This window comes from Ranitomeya imitator, chromosome 5, assembly GCF_032444005.1.
Source record: "Ranitomeya imitator isolate aRanImi1 chromosome 5, aRanImi1.pri, whole genome shotgun sequence".
In the NCBI taxonomy this organism is placed as follows: Eukaryota; Metazoa; Chordata; class Amphibia; order Anura; family Dendrobatidae; genus Ranitomeya; species Ranitomeya imitator.
Genome location: NC_091286.1, coordinates 502,184,858 through 502,203,278, shown reverse-complemented (window position 1 = coordinate 502,203,278; position 18,421 = coordinate 502,184,858). Strand labels below are relative to the sequence as shown.

The following is an 18,421-nucleotide window of genomic DNA, read 5'->3' as shown; positions in this document are numbered from 1 at the left end:
GCTGGAGCCCTCAGTGATTTTGCGGCTCTTCGGGAAATACAGTCATGGCCAAAAGTATTAACACCCCTGCAATTCTGTCAGATAATACTCAGTTTCTTCCTGGAAATGATTGCAATCACAAATTCTTTGGTATTATTATCTTCATTTAATTTGTCTTAAATGAAAAAACACAAAAAGAATTGTCCTAAAGCCAAATTGGATATAATTCCACACCAAATATAAAAAAGGGGGTGGACAAAAGTATTGGCACTGTTCGAAAAATCATGTGATGCTTCTCTAATTTGTGTAATTAACAGCACCTGTAAAGGTACCTTCACACATAACGATATCGTTAATGATATCGTTGCTTTTTGTGATGTAGCAACGATATCGTTAAGGACATCGTTATGTGTGACAGCGACCAACAATCAGGCCCCTGCTGGGAGATCGTTGGTCGCTGAACAAAGTCCAGAACTTTATTTCGTCGCTGGATCTCCCGTGGACATCGCTGGATCGGCATGTGTGACACCGATCCAGCGATGTCTTCACTGGTAACCAGGGTAAACATCGGGTAACTAAGCGCAGGGCCGCGCTTGGTAACCCGATGTTTACCCTGGTTACCAGCGTAAAAGTGAAAAAAAACAACCACTACATACTTACCTACCGCTGTCTGTCCCCGGCGCTGTGCTCTGCACTCCTCCTGTACTGGCTGTGAGCGTCGGTCAGCCGGAAAGCAGAGCGGTGACATCACCGCTCTGCTTTCCGGCCACTGTGCTCACAGCCAGTACAGGAGGAGTGCAGAGAAGCAGAGCGCCGGGGACAGACAGCGGTAGGTAAGTATGTAGTGTTTGTTTTTTTTACTTTTAGGATGGTAACCAGGGTAAACATCGGGTTACTAAGCGCGGCCCTGCGCTTAGTTACCCGATGTTTACCCTAGTTACCGGCATCGTTGGTCGCTGGAGAGCTGTCTGTGTTACAGCTCTCCAGCGACCAAACAGCGACGCTGCAGCGATCCGGATCGTTGTCGGTATCGCTGCAGCGGTTAATGTGAAGGGGCCTTAACTTACCTGATGGCACCTAACAGGTGTTGACAATAACTAAATCACACTTGCAGCCAGTTGACATGGATTAAAGTTGACTCAACCTCTGTCCTGTGTCCTTGTGTGTACCACATTGAGCATGGAGAAAAGAAAGAAGACCAAAGAACTGTCTGAGGACTTGAGAAACCAAATTGTGAGGAAGCATGAGCAATCTCAAGGCTACAAGTCCATCTCCAAAGACCTGAATGTTCCTGTGTCTACCATGCGCAGTGTCATCAAGAAGTTTAAAGCCCATGGCACTGTGGCTAACCTCCCTAGATGTGGATGGAAAAGAAAAATTGACAAGAGATTTCAATGCAAGATTGTGTGGATGTTGGATAAAGAACCTCGACTAACATCCAAACAAGTTCAAGCTTCCCTGCAGTCCGAGGGTACAACAGTGTCAACCCGTACTATCCGTCTGCGTCTGAATGAAAAGGGACTGTATGGTAGGAGACCCAGGAAGACCCCACTTCTTACCCCGAGACATAAAAAAGCCAGGCTGGAGTTTGCCAAAACTTTCCTGAAAAAGCCTAAAACGTTTTGGAAGAATGTTCTCTTTTCAGATGAGACAAAAGTAGAGCTTTTTGGGCAAAGGTATCAACATAGAGTTTACAGGAGAAAAAAAGAGGCATTCAAAGAAAAGAACACGGTCCCTAAAGTCAAACATGGCGGAGGTTCCCTGATGTTTTGGGGTTGATTTGCTGCCTCTGGCACTGGACTGCTTGACCGTGTGCATGGCATTATGAAGTCTGAAGACTACCAACAAATTTTGCAGCATAATGTAGGGCCCAGTGTGAGAAAGCTGGGTCTCCCTCAGAGGTCATGGGTCTTCCAGCAGGACAAAACACACTTCAAAAAGCAGTAGAAAATGGTTTGAGAGAAAGCACTGGAGACTTCTAAGGTGGCCAGCAATGAGTCCAGACCTGAATCCCATAGAACACCTGTGGAGAGATCTAAAAATGGCAGTTTGGAGAAGGCACCCTTCAAATATCAGGGACCTGGAGCAGTTTGCCAAAGAAGAATGGTCTAAAATTCCAGCAGAGCATTGTAAGAAACTCATTGATGGTTACCGGAAGTGGTTGGTCACAGTTATTTTGGCTAAAGGTTGTGCAACCAAGTATTAGGCCAAGGGTGCCAATTCTTTTGTCTGGCCCATTTTTGGAGTTTTGTGTGAAATGATCAATGTTTTGCTTTTTGCTTCATTCTCTTTTGTGTTTTTTCATTTAAGACAAATTAAATGAAGATAATAATACCAAAGAATTTGTGATTGCAATCATTTTCAGGAAGAAACTGGGTATTATCTGACAGAATTGCCGAGGTGTCAATACTTTTGGCTATGACTGTAGCTGCACACTATACTCATCATTGGCAGTCCCGTAGACAATATAGCAGACGTCCAGTCTGCACATCTACATTCTATTTGAGGTAGGCTGTTCTAGGGATTCAAAGCCTCAATGTCACAATTGCAGTGGGTCCAAGAGGTCAGACTCCCAGCCATCAATAAGTTATCCCTCTTCCCATGGGGATTTTGGAATATCCTTTAAAGGAACTCTGAATTTTACAAGATGCAACAATTTTTTTTACCTAAAGCAAGTGAACTATTGGAGGCATTTAACTGTAACTTTTATATATAAAGGGGATGATGCAGCCAGGTGATAGGTATTGGGTGGAGCTCCCCTGTCACTTGAGTTATTTAGGTGTGTTGTAACCGTATATTTACATGCTGTAATCATTTGGAAAAGTTGTGCTATATTTTATAGGTAAAATATGAAAAATATAGGTCATCTGGAAAAGGGAAGACTTCTGTGTCATAATATTTCTCATGATAACAAACTGGGTGGTCCCCTTGAGTCTGCAGTTTTCCGTTTTGCCTCAGTCCATTTTAAAAGAGCTTTGGCCCAAAGAAGACTGCAGCATTTCTGGATTGTGCTGATACAGGGCTTCTTCTTTGCATGGTAGAGCTTTCCCTTTCATTTGTGGATCGCACAGCAGAACATGTTCACAGACAACGATTTATGGATGTATTCCTGATCCCATTCAGCAATTTGCACAACCAAACGATGCCGGTTTTTAATATAGTGCCACCTGAGTTCCCCTAAATCATGACCACAAAATATTTACCGTCTGTCTTGTCCCTTGTGCACATGGATTTCTCCAGAATCTTGGAATCTTTTGATGATACTATGTGCAGTTGGCGGTGGAATATTCTAAGCCTTTGCAACTTAATGTTGAGAAATATTTTCCTGAAATTGTCCCATGATTTTCAGTTGCAGCTGTTCACAGATTGGTAAACCTCTGACTGTATTTGCTTAGGAGAGACTCTGCCTCTCTAACATGCTCTTTTTTATATACAGTCATTTTATTGAATTGAAAATTGACTCTCCAGTTGTTTTTCACTAATACCAATTACTTTTCCAGTTTTTGTTATATATATATATATATATATATATATATATATATATATATGTGTGTATGTGTGTGTGTTACTGCCATCAATTTTAAAATGAGTTAATCTATTGAAATGAAATGTGAAAGATGTCTAATATTCAACTCCTGATCTGTTTTGTATGCTCTGCTGTGAAAACAATATATGGCTAAGATATTTCCAAATCATTGCATATTTGTTTTTACATTTTACGTAGCAGCTCAACTTTTTTTAATTGACGTTGCAGCATATTTATGAATATATTGCAATATGATGAATACTCTATGCACTGTATGTTTGCAGGAAGCTTACTCTGTAGCACGACAATTCAATATGATCCCTCCAGTTTGTGAACAAGCAGAATATCATCTTTTCCAAAGAGAGAAAGTAGAAGTCCAATTGCCTGAGCTGTACCACAAAATAGGTAAATCACTCTAAATCTTAGATCCAAAAGAAGACTCTCGTTATGTGCATCTTTTCTACATGTAACACCTTCACATCAAATGTATACAGTTTATAATGTGTAATGATTATGTCGAGGCGCCATCTGCTACTACAGCAGGCTTTCAATCATTGAGTTATTTTTCATCTCAATGTGCGAAAACTGCAGGTGCTAATCCACTAGAGACGTGTAGTGGATTATGTAAGGCTGATCTATGAGAACATGTTATGTAATATCACACTATAGTCAGATGTAACAGAAAAGTAAGAACTTCATTCCAAATGATGCAGTAAATGAACAATAAAGTGTCAAAACTAAAACGCTGTGAACATGGTTTCTGCATTCACCAAAGAATAGAATGGGTCCTAAATATTTAAAGGGGTAAACTCCAAACCTTCTTGTGGATCCCCTTCTTATTCGTGATCAGTTACCTCAGTACACGTGTGGCTGTCCCTCATGGGCAGTTCAGTGATTCTTGCTATTGTTTACACAACAGAAAAAAGTAGGGACCACACAGTTTTAGTATTAAATTAATGTACAGCTGCACAAATACACTATGTGGCCAATATTCAAACATATGCATACACGATGAGTGAGTGCACTGCAATTAATTATTATATCAACTCCAATATTGCTGGAATTGTTAAAAATGAATGATACTTAGCGTTTGTTTTTTTTTATAAAAAATGCAAAAGCCATCCTGTCACGTCAAGGTGACCTTTTAATATAGCTAACAACTAAATGACACAGAGAGGAAGGAAATGTAGTTTTTAACATTTTCAGTAATAGTGTAGTTCACATATTCATTAATCGCAGTGTGCTGACGCATTGTGTGTATATATGTTTGTATATTGGCCACATAGAGTATTTGTGCACCTGTACATTAATTTAATACTAAAAGTGTGCAGGCCCTGTTTTTCTCTAATATAGTACATATCGGGGGTTTGGCCTTCTCCAGGGCTCGGCACCCATCTTTCGCACACAAGGTTTTGATTCACTAACCATTCACATGAGACTGGTTTGGTACATGAAGAGGTAGGACATATAGTGGATAGGGACCATCTATTTTGAAAAGTATTTTGAAGAGAGTTCACCAGCTGATCAGCTCCGGTGATCTCCCTTACGGCACCACTGACCACTGCTGCATAGGAAAGTTCTCACGCAGCAGAGCCATAACTGAGAGCACCGGAGCTGATGAACTCCAGTGAACTCTCACAGCTACTCAGTGATACACTGCAGGAGCGATTACCTCCTGTCAATGTTTCACCTGTGGCCGGGTAGAGTGGTCACATCTCCCGATGTGATTGTTCTACAGGTGAGATCGCCATGAGACACTCACATTACCTATACTACAGCAGAAAGGTGAGTATACGCTGGTTTATTATTTTACATTATTTCTAGGAGACAAGGGCATCAGAGATTGGGCGTTAAGGTGAGTATGATGATTTTTTATTTCAATATGTATGCAATTTTACTTTTTTTTTTTTTTTTAACTGTGAGCACAGGCGCCAACTGATGAGACTACGTCTCCCATCAGTGGCACCTATTGTCACTGTTATCAGCCCGATGGGAGCAGTAGTCTCATCAGCCCATGCCTGCAGGTCACAGTCACAGCTGTGGGGTCACGCTGACATCTGCCAGCATGACCCTGCAGAGCTCTGACAGACGGTGTGTGGTAGTGTTACCACAGGCCACAGTCACAGCTGCCAGATCACGCTGACATCTGCCAATATGATCCCGCAGCACTGTGACTAACAGTACCTGTGGTAGTGTTACCACGGGTGACAGACACAGCTGAGCGTTCATGCTGACATCTGCCAGCATGACCCCGCAGCGCTCTGACCTATGGTGTGAGGTAGTGTTACCACAGGCCACATTCACAGCTGCCAGATCACACTGACATCTGCCAATATGATCCCGCAGCACTGTGACTAACAGTACCTGTGGTAGGGTTACCACGGGTGACAGACACAGCTGCGGGTTCACGCTGACATCTGCCAGCATGATCCCGCAACATTCTGACCGACGGTCTTACCAGCGGTTGCGTTATTGCCAATAAGAACCACCGCGCTGGTGTTTCCCTTGCTGTCACACAGATGACAATGTGGGAAACACTATTTGAAGCCTGTAAAACACAAAACAAATCCTCAGCAAATCCGCAAACATTTTTATACCTGCGTTTTTGCTCCGGATTTGACTGACTCAATTGAAGTCAATGGGTGCAGAAAATCTGCACAAAGAATTGACATGCTGCAGAAAAAAACGCACTGCAAATACGCCTGGAAATTTACCGATCATGTGCACAACACTTCGGGATTGTCATTGAATTACCTTGCATAAGGGTTTCATTGTGTTTTTGGCCCATTTCAGAGCGGAAAAAATGCATAAAAAATGCACTGTGTGCACATAGTCTTAACAGCCAGCAAATACAAATGGCAGCCCCTAGTGGCTGAAGAAAAAGTTAATGTATATTAAAAACAGTTAAATTAGTGCATTTAATTTTTTATTAAAAAAAAATTTTGATTATGTAATCAATAATTATAAATGCAAAAATAACAATTGCGGCACCTTTTCATTAAGTACAAAAAATATATAAACATTTTGTCATACAAAATATAACTCTCCGAGTATCTCTGGTTAACTTTTGAATGTTTTGTTCCTCAGGTGTTGGTGCAATGACGTGGTCTCCTCTAGCTTGTGGTGTCATCTCTGGAAAATATGAAAACGGAGTCCCAGAAAGTGCGAGAGCATCACTAAAGGTAAGTATAGAAAGGTACTGTTGTTGATGAAGGGAACTAGTGTGATTTCCGTTTTTACTGTTGTGAAGTAATTTTCCCCCCAATATGGGGCATTTATCATCTGCTCCATGGGGTTTTTGCCTTCATCTAGATTAATACAAGCGCTTCTCACTAAATCAGAATATCATCAAAAAGTTACTGTAATTTATTTCAGTTCTTCAATGCAAACAGTGAATCTCATATCTTACATAGACTCATTACAAACAGAATGATTTATTTCAAGCGTTTGTTTCTGTTAATGTTGATGATTATGGCTCACAGCCAATGAAATCCCCAAAGTCATTATCTCAATAAATTAGAATACTTTATAACACCAGCTTGAAAAATTATTTTAAAATCCGAAATGTTGGCCTACTGAAATGTATGTTCGGTAAATGCACTCTTAGGTCGGGGCTCCTTTGCATCAATTACTGCATCAATGCAGCGTAGCATGGCAGCGATCAGCCTGTGGCACTGCTCAGGTGCTATGGAAGCCCAGGTTGCTTTGATAGCAGCCTTCAGCTTGTCTGCATTGTTGGGTCAGGTGTCTCATCTTCCTCTTAACAATACCCCATAGATTCTCTATGGAGTTAAGATCAGGCGACCTTGCTGGCCAATCTAGGACAGTGATACTGTTGTTATTAAACCAGGTATTGGTACTTTTGGCAGTGTGGACAGGTGCCAAGTCCTGCTGGAGAATGAACTTTCCATCTCCAAAAAGCTTGTCGGCAGAGGGAAGCATGAAGTGCTCTAAAATTTCCTGGTAGATGGCTGCGCTGACTTTGGTCTTGATAAAACACAGTGAACCTACACCAGCAGATGTCATGGCTCCCCAAACCATGACTGATTGTGAAAACGTCACACTAGACCTCAAGCAGCTTGGATTGTGGCCTCTCCACTCGTCCTCCAGACTCTAGGACCTTGATTTCCAAATGAAATGCAAAATTTACTTTCATCTGAAAACAACACCTTGGACCATTGAGCAACAGTCCAGTTGTTTTTCTCCTTGGCCCAGGTAAGACGCTTCTGGCATTGTCTATTGCTCATGAGTGACTTGACACAAGTAACGCGACACTTGTAGCCCATGTCCTGGATACGTCTGTGTGTGGTGGCTCTTGAAGTGAGGACTCCAGCAGCAGTCCACTCCTTGTAAATCTCCCCAAAATTTTTGAATGGCCTTTTCTTAACAATCCTTTTAGGGCTGCGGTTATTCCGGTTGCTTGTGCACCTTTTTCTACCACACTTTTTCCTTCCACTTAACTTTCCATTAATATGCTTGGATACAGCACTCTGTGAACAGTCAGCTTCATTAGCAATGACCTTTTGTGGCTTACCCTCCTTGTGGAGTGCATCAATTACTGCCTCCTGGACATCTGTCAAGTTAGCAGTCTTCCCCATGATTGTGGAGCCTACTGAAACAGACTAATTGACCTTTTTACACGCTTAGGAAGCCTTTGCATGTGTTTTTTTGTTAATTATTCTAATTTACTTAGATAATGAGTTTTGGATTTTCATTGGCTGTAAGCAATAATCCTCAACATAAACAGAAATAAATACATGAAATAGATCACTCTGTTTGTAATGACTATCTAATATATGAGTTTCACTTTTTGTATTGAAGAACTGAAATAAGTAAACTTTTTGATGATATTCTAATTTAGTGAGAAGCACTTGTTTGTTATAGGCTGAACTCGATGGTTTTCTGTTTCTTTCAACCTTAAAAATTATAAAACTATCAAAATATACAAAAGATGCAAACAGTTCAGTACAGCACACCTTGTGTGACTTTTCACTGCAAATATATTTTTTATTTTACATATTATTATTGTAGATTTTATTGTTTGCATTATTGAGTTTTCCTTCATTATTAGTTACATATGCTAAGAGGGAATGAGGATGAGCACCACCTTCATGTAAAACTTAGGAGATGTGTGCAGACAGCCTGTAGAGTGCCACAGCGACTTGATTTTCCCATATAATGGTGCCCTAGGCACATCATGTATTGCCATATAGGTTTTCCGCATGACTACATAGTCTTTTCTAAAAGCAATACACTAGGCAGAATACGACTATAGTACATCATGCCATAGAACATGCCATCATTCTTTTCTTGAAGATTTATGTGGATGGAATCAGAGAAACACAGAGGTTTAATATAGGGCCTTAAATGGGAGTGTTACATTAGAGATCAGTATAGCTCAAACTTGCTATACTGTCAAGTGTTTGGGGCTTAAAGAGAGCCGGTCTGCACAAAATCACTGTTAAAACCAAACACAGCACCTTACAGATGACATAGCCCTTATAAACATCGTACCAGTAGTGTTCAATTCAGCCGCTGTGTTTGCCAGTAATAGCCAATTCTTCAAATCTGCTGAGGTGCAACCTGGGTGTGGCCGAGCAGTCCAGTGCATTTGCTTATCTATTTGCTTTCTATCTCCTCCCCACTTCCATGATTGACAGGTCTGGCTTTATAGGAGCCAGAAGAGGGTGAAGATAGATAGAAAACAAGAAGGTGGAAAGGAGATCTGAACTGCATGGCCATGCAAAGGGTGCAAGGAGCGTGTCCAAATAAACAATTATTTCTAGCAAACGAAACAAATTTGAAAATTGAAGGAACAATTTTAATTTCTAGCGGCTGTGCTTAGTTCAAACAGTCATGCTTTGCTGATATACTTTCCCTTTAACAGCGATACATCTGTATTTCTGACCCCCTGCCTAAATCTGCATTGTGTACTCAGCATGTAAACAGATTACTTTATATCCGTAACATTTCAAAACTACCCTATATTCTGCAAAAACTAAAATAAAAGCGAGTAATTACTATAGTAAAATCATTTCAGTATATCAGTCTTCATTCCTCTAATGACATTCAGGGATATTTTGAATGTCTTTATCAATCCTTAAAATGAATATACTATACTGTACTTTGTAAATGCAGAAGCCTCAGTGACATATGTCATAAGGTAAGGCTAGACATAGCCTATCCACAAGCAGCAAAAATAAATACCCACTCCAGGAATAATAAATGAAGGAGAAAAGAGGGCATTCAGGTATATATAGTAAAAAAGAAATTTATTAGTAATATAACGAAACACGTGTGAACAATTATCATCAAAAGTTACACATAGTACAGCGATAGCAGGATAGAAACAGAGGAACCAGGGAATCCGTATTTGCATCTGCCCATGTAAACATTAAAGAGTTTAAGTAAAGTGCCAGTGTACTCAATGAAATGGTAAGGTCGCCACTCTGACCAAATATATAATGCGATTTGTAGACAAAAAAATATCACCAGGAGAGCAGAACTTACCAGTGGCAGAGCAAGGAGGAACCCTGGGCCAGGTGTAGAGAGACCCCGACGCGCGTTTCGCGTGTCAAATGCACCGCTTTATCAAGGGGTATATGTATTTTGTACTCAGTGTGTGGCTTTTGTCACACCTAATATGTGGGAAAAAAACAATTCTATCCCAACTATATTCAGTTATTTGTAGTTAGTAACATATTCAGGATTACATTTCTTTTTTTCCTCTTCCTCTGATTCTTTGATGTCATGATCTATCAGTGTTACCAGTGGTTGAAGGACAAAATACTGAGTGAAGAAGGACGTAAACAGCAATCTAAGCTGAAAGATTTATTACCAATTGCGGAAAGACTTGGATGTACTCTGCCCCAGCTCGCCGTTGGTAAGAAAATATATGTTCACACCTGGTAATCAATATAGGCTCTAGCTTTGTGATTTTAATTAACTTTAGGTCTACTGTTATATTTTAATACACAGTGCATGTAGAACTGTAGAGTTTTCACAAAGTGCCTATGTCTAGAGAGTGACATACAATGCGTACAGTGGCCAAAAAGGAATATTTTCAGCATTTTCATCAGCAATTCATAGATTCTAAATAATACTGTCATTATGCCACTACATATACTTTCTTTTATATGACTGTTCCATGTGCTCACAACAATCAAAGTACTACCTGCTGTAAACTGATAGGATCAACAATATACGTGACCATAAGGAAGTTAATAGTTACTTGTAGTGTTCACCTAAAGACAATAATAGTAAGTTTGGGCTCCTGCACTATTTTACACTGTGTTTTGTAATATTTTTTTCTTTTAGCTTGGTGTCTGCGGAATGAGGGAGTGAGTTCGGTTCTTTTAGGATCATCTAATCCAGAACAACTAATAGAAAACCTTGGAGCTATACAGGTATTGTGCATATTATTCATAGCATGTGCTATATAGAAATGTATAAAGAAAAGTATATATAAATGAATTTAATACACCTGTCACATATACAGTATACACATGTAAAACATTGATAAAGAAAATAATCAGCACAGCTATTGTGATCTACAATTTGTCGATATCTTATATTACTTGTTATTTGCCCGCATTCTCCACCACTTGAAGGGAAATCTGCACTAGCAAAGATTCTGGTCTTCACAGATTATTTGAACTAAAAAAAAAAAAATTAAATAAAATTAGAGTAAGCATTACAATTAAACAATATATTTATTATTCACATATTTGTTAAGGTCTCGCTGTAACATTTTTATCTCTTCTTTTCATCTTTTTTGTTGTGACGCCGAGTCAATCATCTGTACAGTGATCTTAGGCTTGTGTGCAGATGCTCGACTCAGTGGCTCTTCTGTGTGAGTGTACGGCTTCACAATATCATCATGGTTAATTTGGATGGATTACGCAAATCGGAAGTGTCACAAACTGGCTTGTATCAAAGGTGGCATTCTTTGACAGTGCCGTGGTTAAAGGCAGTGCGAACTTCAGTATTAGTCATGCAATTATCAATGTGTGCCTTTGCAGATTGCATAGCTATACGCAGGATTTTATGCACGTATTAAACGATTGGGGCAGAACCATGTGAATAATTTTCACCAGTGATTTCATTATGAGATTAACCTTTAAATGACTCTATACTTCTAATATATAGTATATTTTTCATCATAGCACAGGACGCACTTGATGCCCTATGTAATAATAAGAGCATAGCTTAGAAAACAAAACATCAAAAACAGCATTTATTGAGAATTGTGATATCTAATAAAAACTGGCTTCAGGCAAACATAAATTTGACATTTACCTGCCATTTGGATATAAGACACTGTTAGATTATATCTGCACAGAGTGCATATAGAGCAACTGTAAAGGGCCACAAGGGAATAATAACATTAGATGAGATCATATAAAATGTTTCTGATCTTCACCGTTCTGTAATATTATTTGGATTATCCATATAAGAGAAGTTAAGCTTTTTCCTAAAGGAGCAGCAAGCAGTTAGAAGAGCCAGTGATAAATCAGCATAAATGAGTACAAATTCTGTGAAAATTAAGATTTTAATCAATATCTCACTGAAGATAACAATTTCCAACATTTTAACTGACTGAGTTTCATAGTAGAATTTTGTAATCCATAATATGAAAGTAAGGTTTATTAATATAACTTCTAGAATCTGGAATTGCTTGCCTGAGGAGGTGGTGATGGCGAACTCAGTCGAGGGGTTCAAGAGAGGCCTGGATGTCTTCCTGGAGCAGAACAATATTGTATCTTACAGTTATTAGGTTCTTTAGAAGGACGTAGATCTGGGGATTTATTATGATGGAATATAGGCTGAACTGGATGGACAAATGTCTTTTTTCGGCCTTACTAACTATGTTACTATGTTACTATTACAAAATCTTCAGTTTAACTTAAATGAGTTGATGCAAACATTCTCCATGAGCTCTATAGGAAGAAATCTGTCAAGTGCTGGCAGATGGGGAGAGGGAGCAATCAAGTACTCAATGCATATTGTGAATACATTGAACCATGACCCACCATCTTATAATTTGGCGATGCAGAATAAATAAACCTGCATTCTGATACAACATTAAAATCAGAGGCTAGATGAAGCATTGTATAGCGTACAACAGCCGTCACGGTCTCATCTGTAACTTCTGTTCCACTGATCAGCTTGTTTGAAATGCCGGACATTTAAAGAATAACGGATTAGAATATGATTGAAACATATTTTTAATGAAGCACCACTCCATCTATTTTTAATTGCAACACTGGAGTGGTGCATTTAATCTAAAGTTCTATACTTACCCACTGCTGTCTTCATCCATCGCCGTCACAACCATCTCCAGCAGTTTGTGACCTGCCTGATCACTCCAGTATTTGCTAAAACAAGCTGGAGGTCACTTTTCAATGCAAACCTATTAGATCCTCGTTCTGGTTGTCATAGACTTACATTGAGAACTTGTGACCATTACCTCCGATTTCCGGCCAGTGAAAAGTTGTAGTCGCTGGTACAGAGCTGTGTCGATAAAAGGTGGAGACAGCGGCGGGTAGGTATAAGACTACTGTCGGGGACCTCAGATTAGAAGCACCACTTCAGCACTTTAAAAAGAGGCATTTTCAACATGTCTTTGGAGTTTCAACGTCGGCAGCTAAAAAGACATTAAAGGTAGTTCCACAATAGATTTGTCTTCAAAAGTAAGAATACCGCAGGTATTGTAAGACTAAAATCATTAACATCACTCCACTCAGCTTGTCCAGAGTCATTATTTGGTGTCCTCACATCGAGCCCCATAACTCCAGCTGACAGGTTGCCATTAACATAAACTGACTGTGACTAATGCATCTCCCATCATTGACATTGGTAGCAGTAGATCAATAACCTCGATTACGTTTGTTTCCGCACAGGTCCTTCCAAAGATGACTTCACATATCGTGAATGAGGTCGACAACATTTTGGGAAACAAGCCATTCAGCAAAAAGGATTACAGATCGTAACCTACCGCATGAAGCGCAGTCTGCATGGTGTTACTAGTGCTCTTTATATAGTACTGGATAACATGTCTAATGGATTCCCCGGATTCCTGCTCCAGTACTTGCTACTACTATACCTAAAAGCACATATGAAAAACTGTATATTCTCTTTGTATCCGTTTCTTACCATTTGATTTCATGCATACTGCTTATGCTAAGATACAATGAACGCCATTTTTCAGAATACAAGAACTTTTAAATGAAGAAAGAATTTCTAGGACAGACATGTGATATGCAATATGTTTTATTGCAGCTTTGTTGTTCTTTGGGCTGAAAGGGGAGCTCTATTCTGTATTATACTGGGTAATTGGGTACGGAAACTATGCATCAGCTTCACACATTACTGCAGCTCTCTATAGAAGATTTCTATCTGTGTGGAAGGTAAGAGTTGCAGAATGGCTCTTTGGAAATATCAATTCACTTTTAACTACATTCGTAATTTTTTGGAATATGATGGCTTTGTTATAAAGAGGGTCAGTAATGCCCAACAATTTATTTCTAGCGATGAGCAAGCGTGCGCAGATAGAGTGTTCTCAGCACCACTGGTTGACAGCCGCAACACATGCAGGGATTGATTATCTGTTAGGCAATCCCTGTGTGTGTTGCTGCTGTTGAACAGCCACCAGACGCGAGGACTCAAACATATTTTTCGAGCATGCCAAAGTCACTTGGTTAGCATCCGAGCACGCTCCGACAACACCTTATTCGAGCACGTTCGCTCATCACTACAGTATTTATTACCCATCCATGGGGCTATTTTGGGGATTGGGGCACAGTGAGTGAAAAGTTTACTTTTAAACAGTCAGACTTCTTTCTTTTTTTATAGAAATGAAGGCACTTTAACCATTAAAGACTGCACTGTTTTCATGTACAAATTTAAAAATATTTTTTTTTTAATTTATTTTACTCACTTATAGCGCCATTAGTTTCACAGCGCTTTACAGACCTTTTCATAGTATGTGATACCCAGTTTTACTTACACTGTCAGGGTATTTAGAGGAGATTTTGTCACTCAGGACACTTATACATGGGTCGCAGAAGAAAGCCATTCGACAAGGTGTCTTTTTCTGAAGGACCCAGCCTATTTATTGGAATAGGCACCATTTAATGCTGCAATCCTCCCTGTGATGACACCACAGCGGAACTGAACATTTGCTGCCAGGTTCTCTCATGGATGACAGGTGATTCTGGGAGTCCGGAATTCAAGCAGTGAAATACTCCATGTCCACGTCATTTATGGGGAAATCAAACAAAGAAAAAAGTGGACAACCCCAGTAATTTAGGAATCTTCCAGGTATAGGTGTTTATTTGTTCTAGAAACTAGGGCTATGAAATGCATGCCTTGCACATCTAAGCCTTGGCTTGACATTTGGTTTGCCATGCTTTTAAATAACTCTAAATTAAAAAAAAAAATAATCGGAAGAAAGATTCCTAGAGATCACTGGGATCATGTATTGAAAAATGTTATGTATTTTGGAGCTTTTGATTTGAAACCTTTTGCATGTACAGCTTCTGTCCTTTATTATATATCTTCATTTGTAGCCACCATGCTTTTACATAAGCAGAATATTATTGTACATTTTAGAGGCAACCAAAGTGAGACAGAGCTGAAATTATTTGTCTTATATTTATACCTGCCAACTGATAATTTGCATGATATTATTATTAATAATTCTAGCGCTATCAGGCATAAATAGCCTATATGCATGCCCTTCTTGCTCCACACATGCTTTGTATGCAATTATCTCATGTCAACCTCAGATCTCTTCCACTGAATGAACATTATTTCAGCCGCCTCTTCTAGTCCAGTGTTGGGCAATCAATTACGTTGCCGCATTTTACAGTTTATATGAAAAATTAATCTACATAAAAGTTAAGTAGCTCTACTAATATTCTGCACTACACATGCCCATTTTATAGTTCAGAGCTGCGATTACAATACTTCAGAGCTAAAATCCTCATGCATACCGAGCCAACTCAATTTGTACAAGACCTGTTGTGCTGATTTGCATTTTGGAAACTGGACCCTGTATTGTAATCTCACATTGTAATATCTTATTATAAAATCTTCTTCACTCTTAGGGATGTGTCTTCTTACATATTTTGACTGTTTCCAATAACATCCATCAAAATTGTGACTGTAGTTCTGGACTACAAAACAAGTATCGCAAAGTTCATTAACTTTTTACATAGACTCTTATTATATAAAAATTGATCTGAAAGGTGGATAAACCCTTTGGATACAAGTTTTAGACTCCATAAGAGTCATTGAGAAGGAAATAAGGATAAAGAGCAATAGAAATTAATTCCAGCCCTAGCACCATGACCTAGACATTGATGGGCACCATGCAGTTCTGGGCTGCTAGTAAGACATAACGGCTCCTGGCATCTTTTTCATTCACTTATTCTTGTGTTGCTCTGTAACTCAGGAAAATGTCAGGCACACTAGAATGTGATGCGTACTTGCCGAAATAGGCAAATAAATCATTAAGGAATTAAAGAAGTTGTCCACTACTTGGACAACTTCTTCTCGTACCCCTCCCATGTCGGTGTCGTTCCCGCGATGGTGTCGCTTCCGTGCTGGTGTAGTGACATGTGACACCGATTCCCAATCAGCATTGGTGTCACTGTCCCCGTCCTGTTGATTTGAGCATGAAGAGATCAGCTGCAGCCTGGACTTCTTCTTCATGTTCGATTTGTCTGAAGCTGGAGACAGTGATGCTGGTACTGATTTAGCGCCAGTGTCACGTGTCACAACAACCCCTCAGGAGCCACGGGAGAGCGAGTGCTGACATTGCGAGAATGGCGCTGGCATGGGAAGTGAGTATAGGCTTTATTATTTTATAGGGGTCAAACATTTTGATCAAGAAGGGATTTTCCTAGTAGTGGACAAGCCCTTTAAGATAATGTCTGATACCCAGATCAAAGGGCGCTTGAGGAGAGTTTATCAGTTATTATTCTCCTAAATGTCTACGTAGGCCAAGAAAAAATGCAAATAACAAGTCATCATTTGGGATTAGTAACCGGTCTATGGCCTTTAAAGGGAATCTGTCACCAGGTTTTTGCTACCTCATCTGAGAGCAGCATAATGTTGGGGCAGAGATCTGATTGAAGCGATGTGTCACTTAGTTTCCTGGGTTCAGCAGTTGTGATATAATCACTGTTTTCTCTTCTGCAGATCTAGCAGTGCTCTAAATACTGAGCCCTGTATGACCCCACCCACAGCATTGACTGACAGCTTTCTGTGTACACTGTACATTGACAGAAAGCTGCCAAGCAATGGAGGGGGTGAGCTTACACAGAGCAGTTGATTAGGAGGCATGAAAAACTTAGTCCTTTAATGATAATCTCCTGCTGCTAAAATACAGATTTTATTGAAACAGGAACACCCTGCACTGGATACAGATTCTCAGTTCCTACATCATACTGCTTTAGGATTACATAGCAGATTCCCTTTAATGCCCAGGAACTCAGAACATTTGCGTCCCTGCTTATACCTATCATGATAACCTCAACTTTGGTCTTGATCTACTCATCACAATGTCAACGTCTTCCTATAAGTCTGTGACAATAGATGGGCATGAACTATAATATGTTGCACTGTTCTTAAAGAAATGCTTGATCCTTATTCCATGCACCAAATTGAAACAGACAGTGCTCTTGATAGGTGTCATATAAAAACTACGGTAATGAACTATTAGCAGTTTCCTGAATATTTGGAGCATATCTATCCAAGGTGGTAGTACGTGGGACAAATGTGGGTAGGATCGATGACACAATACTCATTTACGGATACCTTGTATTCATATAAAAAAGTTTACTTTACCAAACCTTTATTCTTAATAGGTGACACAAATATTGTACATTATTATCATGATTGCTGGTTGCATGTGTGATGAAAACACGAAAGGATCTTGTTTTTTATATATTATTCCTAAATGTGCCCAATCTGTAAAAAATTGAGAGACTTTGGTTGTACTGAATAATATAAAGATAACAGTATGGTATTTTTGAACTTGTATATTTTATAAAAGAAGGTTATTGGTGTAATTTCTAAGTAAAATGTAATACTCACTGAGACTGCAGGTAGCTCTTTTGTATTATGAATTCCAGTTGTGTAATATGCTTTGTAACAATTTATATGTGTTTTTAAGATGAAGATTCAATTTATAATTACACATTTAATTTAAAGGAATTCTAAGAAAAAAATAAATTAGCTTAAGGGGTAATTAAGACACACTATTTATCTAAACGCAACTGCAACTTAGATTCATATATATTTAGCTAAAGCCATGAATGGAATCAAAAGAAATTGAAAATATAATGGAAGGACTGATACTTCTCCTTCCTGCTGGTTCACTTCTGGCTTTGGCTCAAAAAAACTTGTTTAAGATTTTTTCCTAAAAAAAAACATTGTGTGAATCCATCCTCATAATGTATCATTCACACATCTGTGTGTTATGGTCAGATTATGGACGGTGATGGATGGCCTGGTCGCAGATATCCTGACCCGAACTTGATAGCTACATAATATATGAAGCTTTAGATCACGAGATCCATGGACAGACCATACATGATGGCACATAATCAGACCGTGATGCACGGAGGTGTGAATGTGGCATGAAGGTCAGGAACTAATAGTTAGCACTTAGGAGAGGTGTAGATGAGTATATTTTTGGACTGAGTGCGATTCAACAAAACTTCAGATCGCACTTACACTATTGTTATCCTTTGAGGCCATGTACATGTCTGATATTTTCCTTGGACAGAGTCTGTCCAAAGGGGAAAAAAAAAATTGCTGCCTTCCTAATATAATAATAATAATTTTATTTATATGGCGCCAACATATTCCGCAGCGCTTTACAAATTATAGAGGGGACTTGTACAG

The 18,421-nt window shown here is 39.3% G+C and overlaps 1 protein-coding gene across 2 annotated transcripts in view; it reads left to right on the top strand.

Annotated features, from left to right (window-relative positions):
• Window positions 1-17,610, top strand: part of KCNAB1 (potassium voltage-gated channel subfamily A regulatory beta subunit 1) — a 553,598-nt gene extending 535,988 nt beyond the window's left edge. Inside the window, exons 10-14 of one of the 2 annotated variants that reach the window (XM_069727454.1) lie at window positions 3,790-3,910; window positions 6,593-6,687; window positions 10,268-10,388; window positions 10,823-10,911; window positions 13,408-17,610. In XM_069727454.1, coding sequence (XP_069583555.1) covers window positions 3,790-3,910; window positions 6,593-6,687; window positions 10,268-10,388; window positions 10,823-10,911; window positions 13,408-13,497 — 516 coding nt within the window. In that variant the 3' untranslated portion in view covers window positions 13,498-17,610. The remainder of the gene's footprint in view (window positions 1-3,789; window positions 3,911-6,592; window positions 6,688-10,267; window positions 10,389-10,822; window positions 10,912-13,407) is intronic. The other variant, XM_069727453.1, reaches the window with a different exon arrangement.
• Window positions 17,611-18,421: the final 811 nt, after the last annotated feature.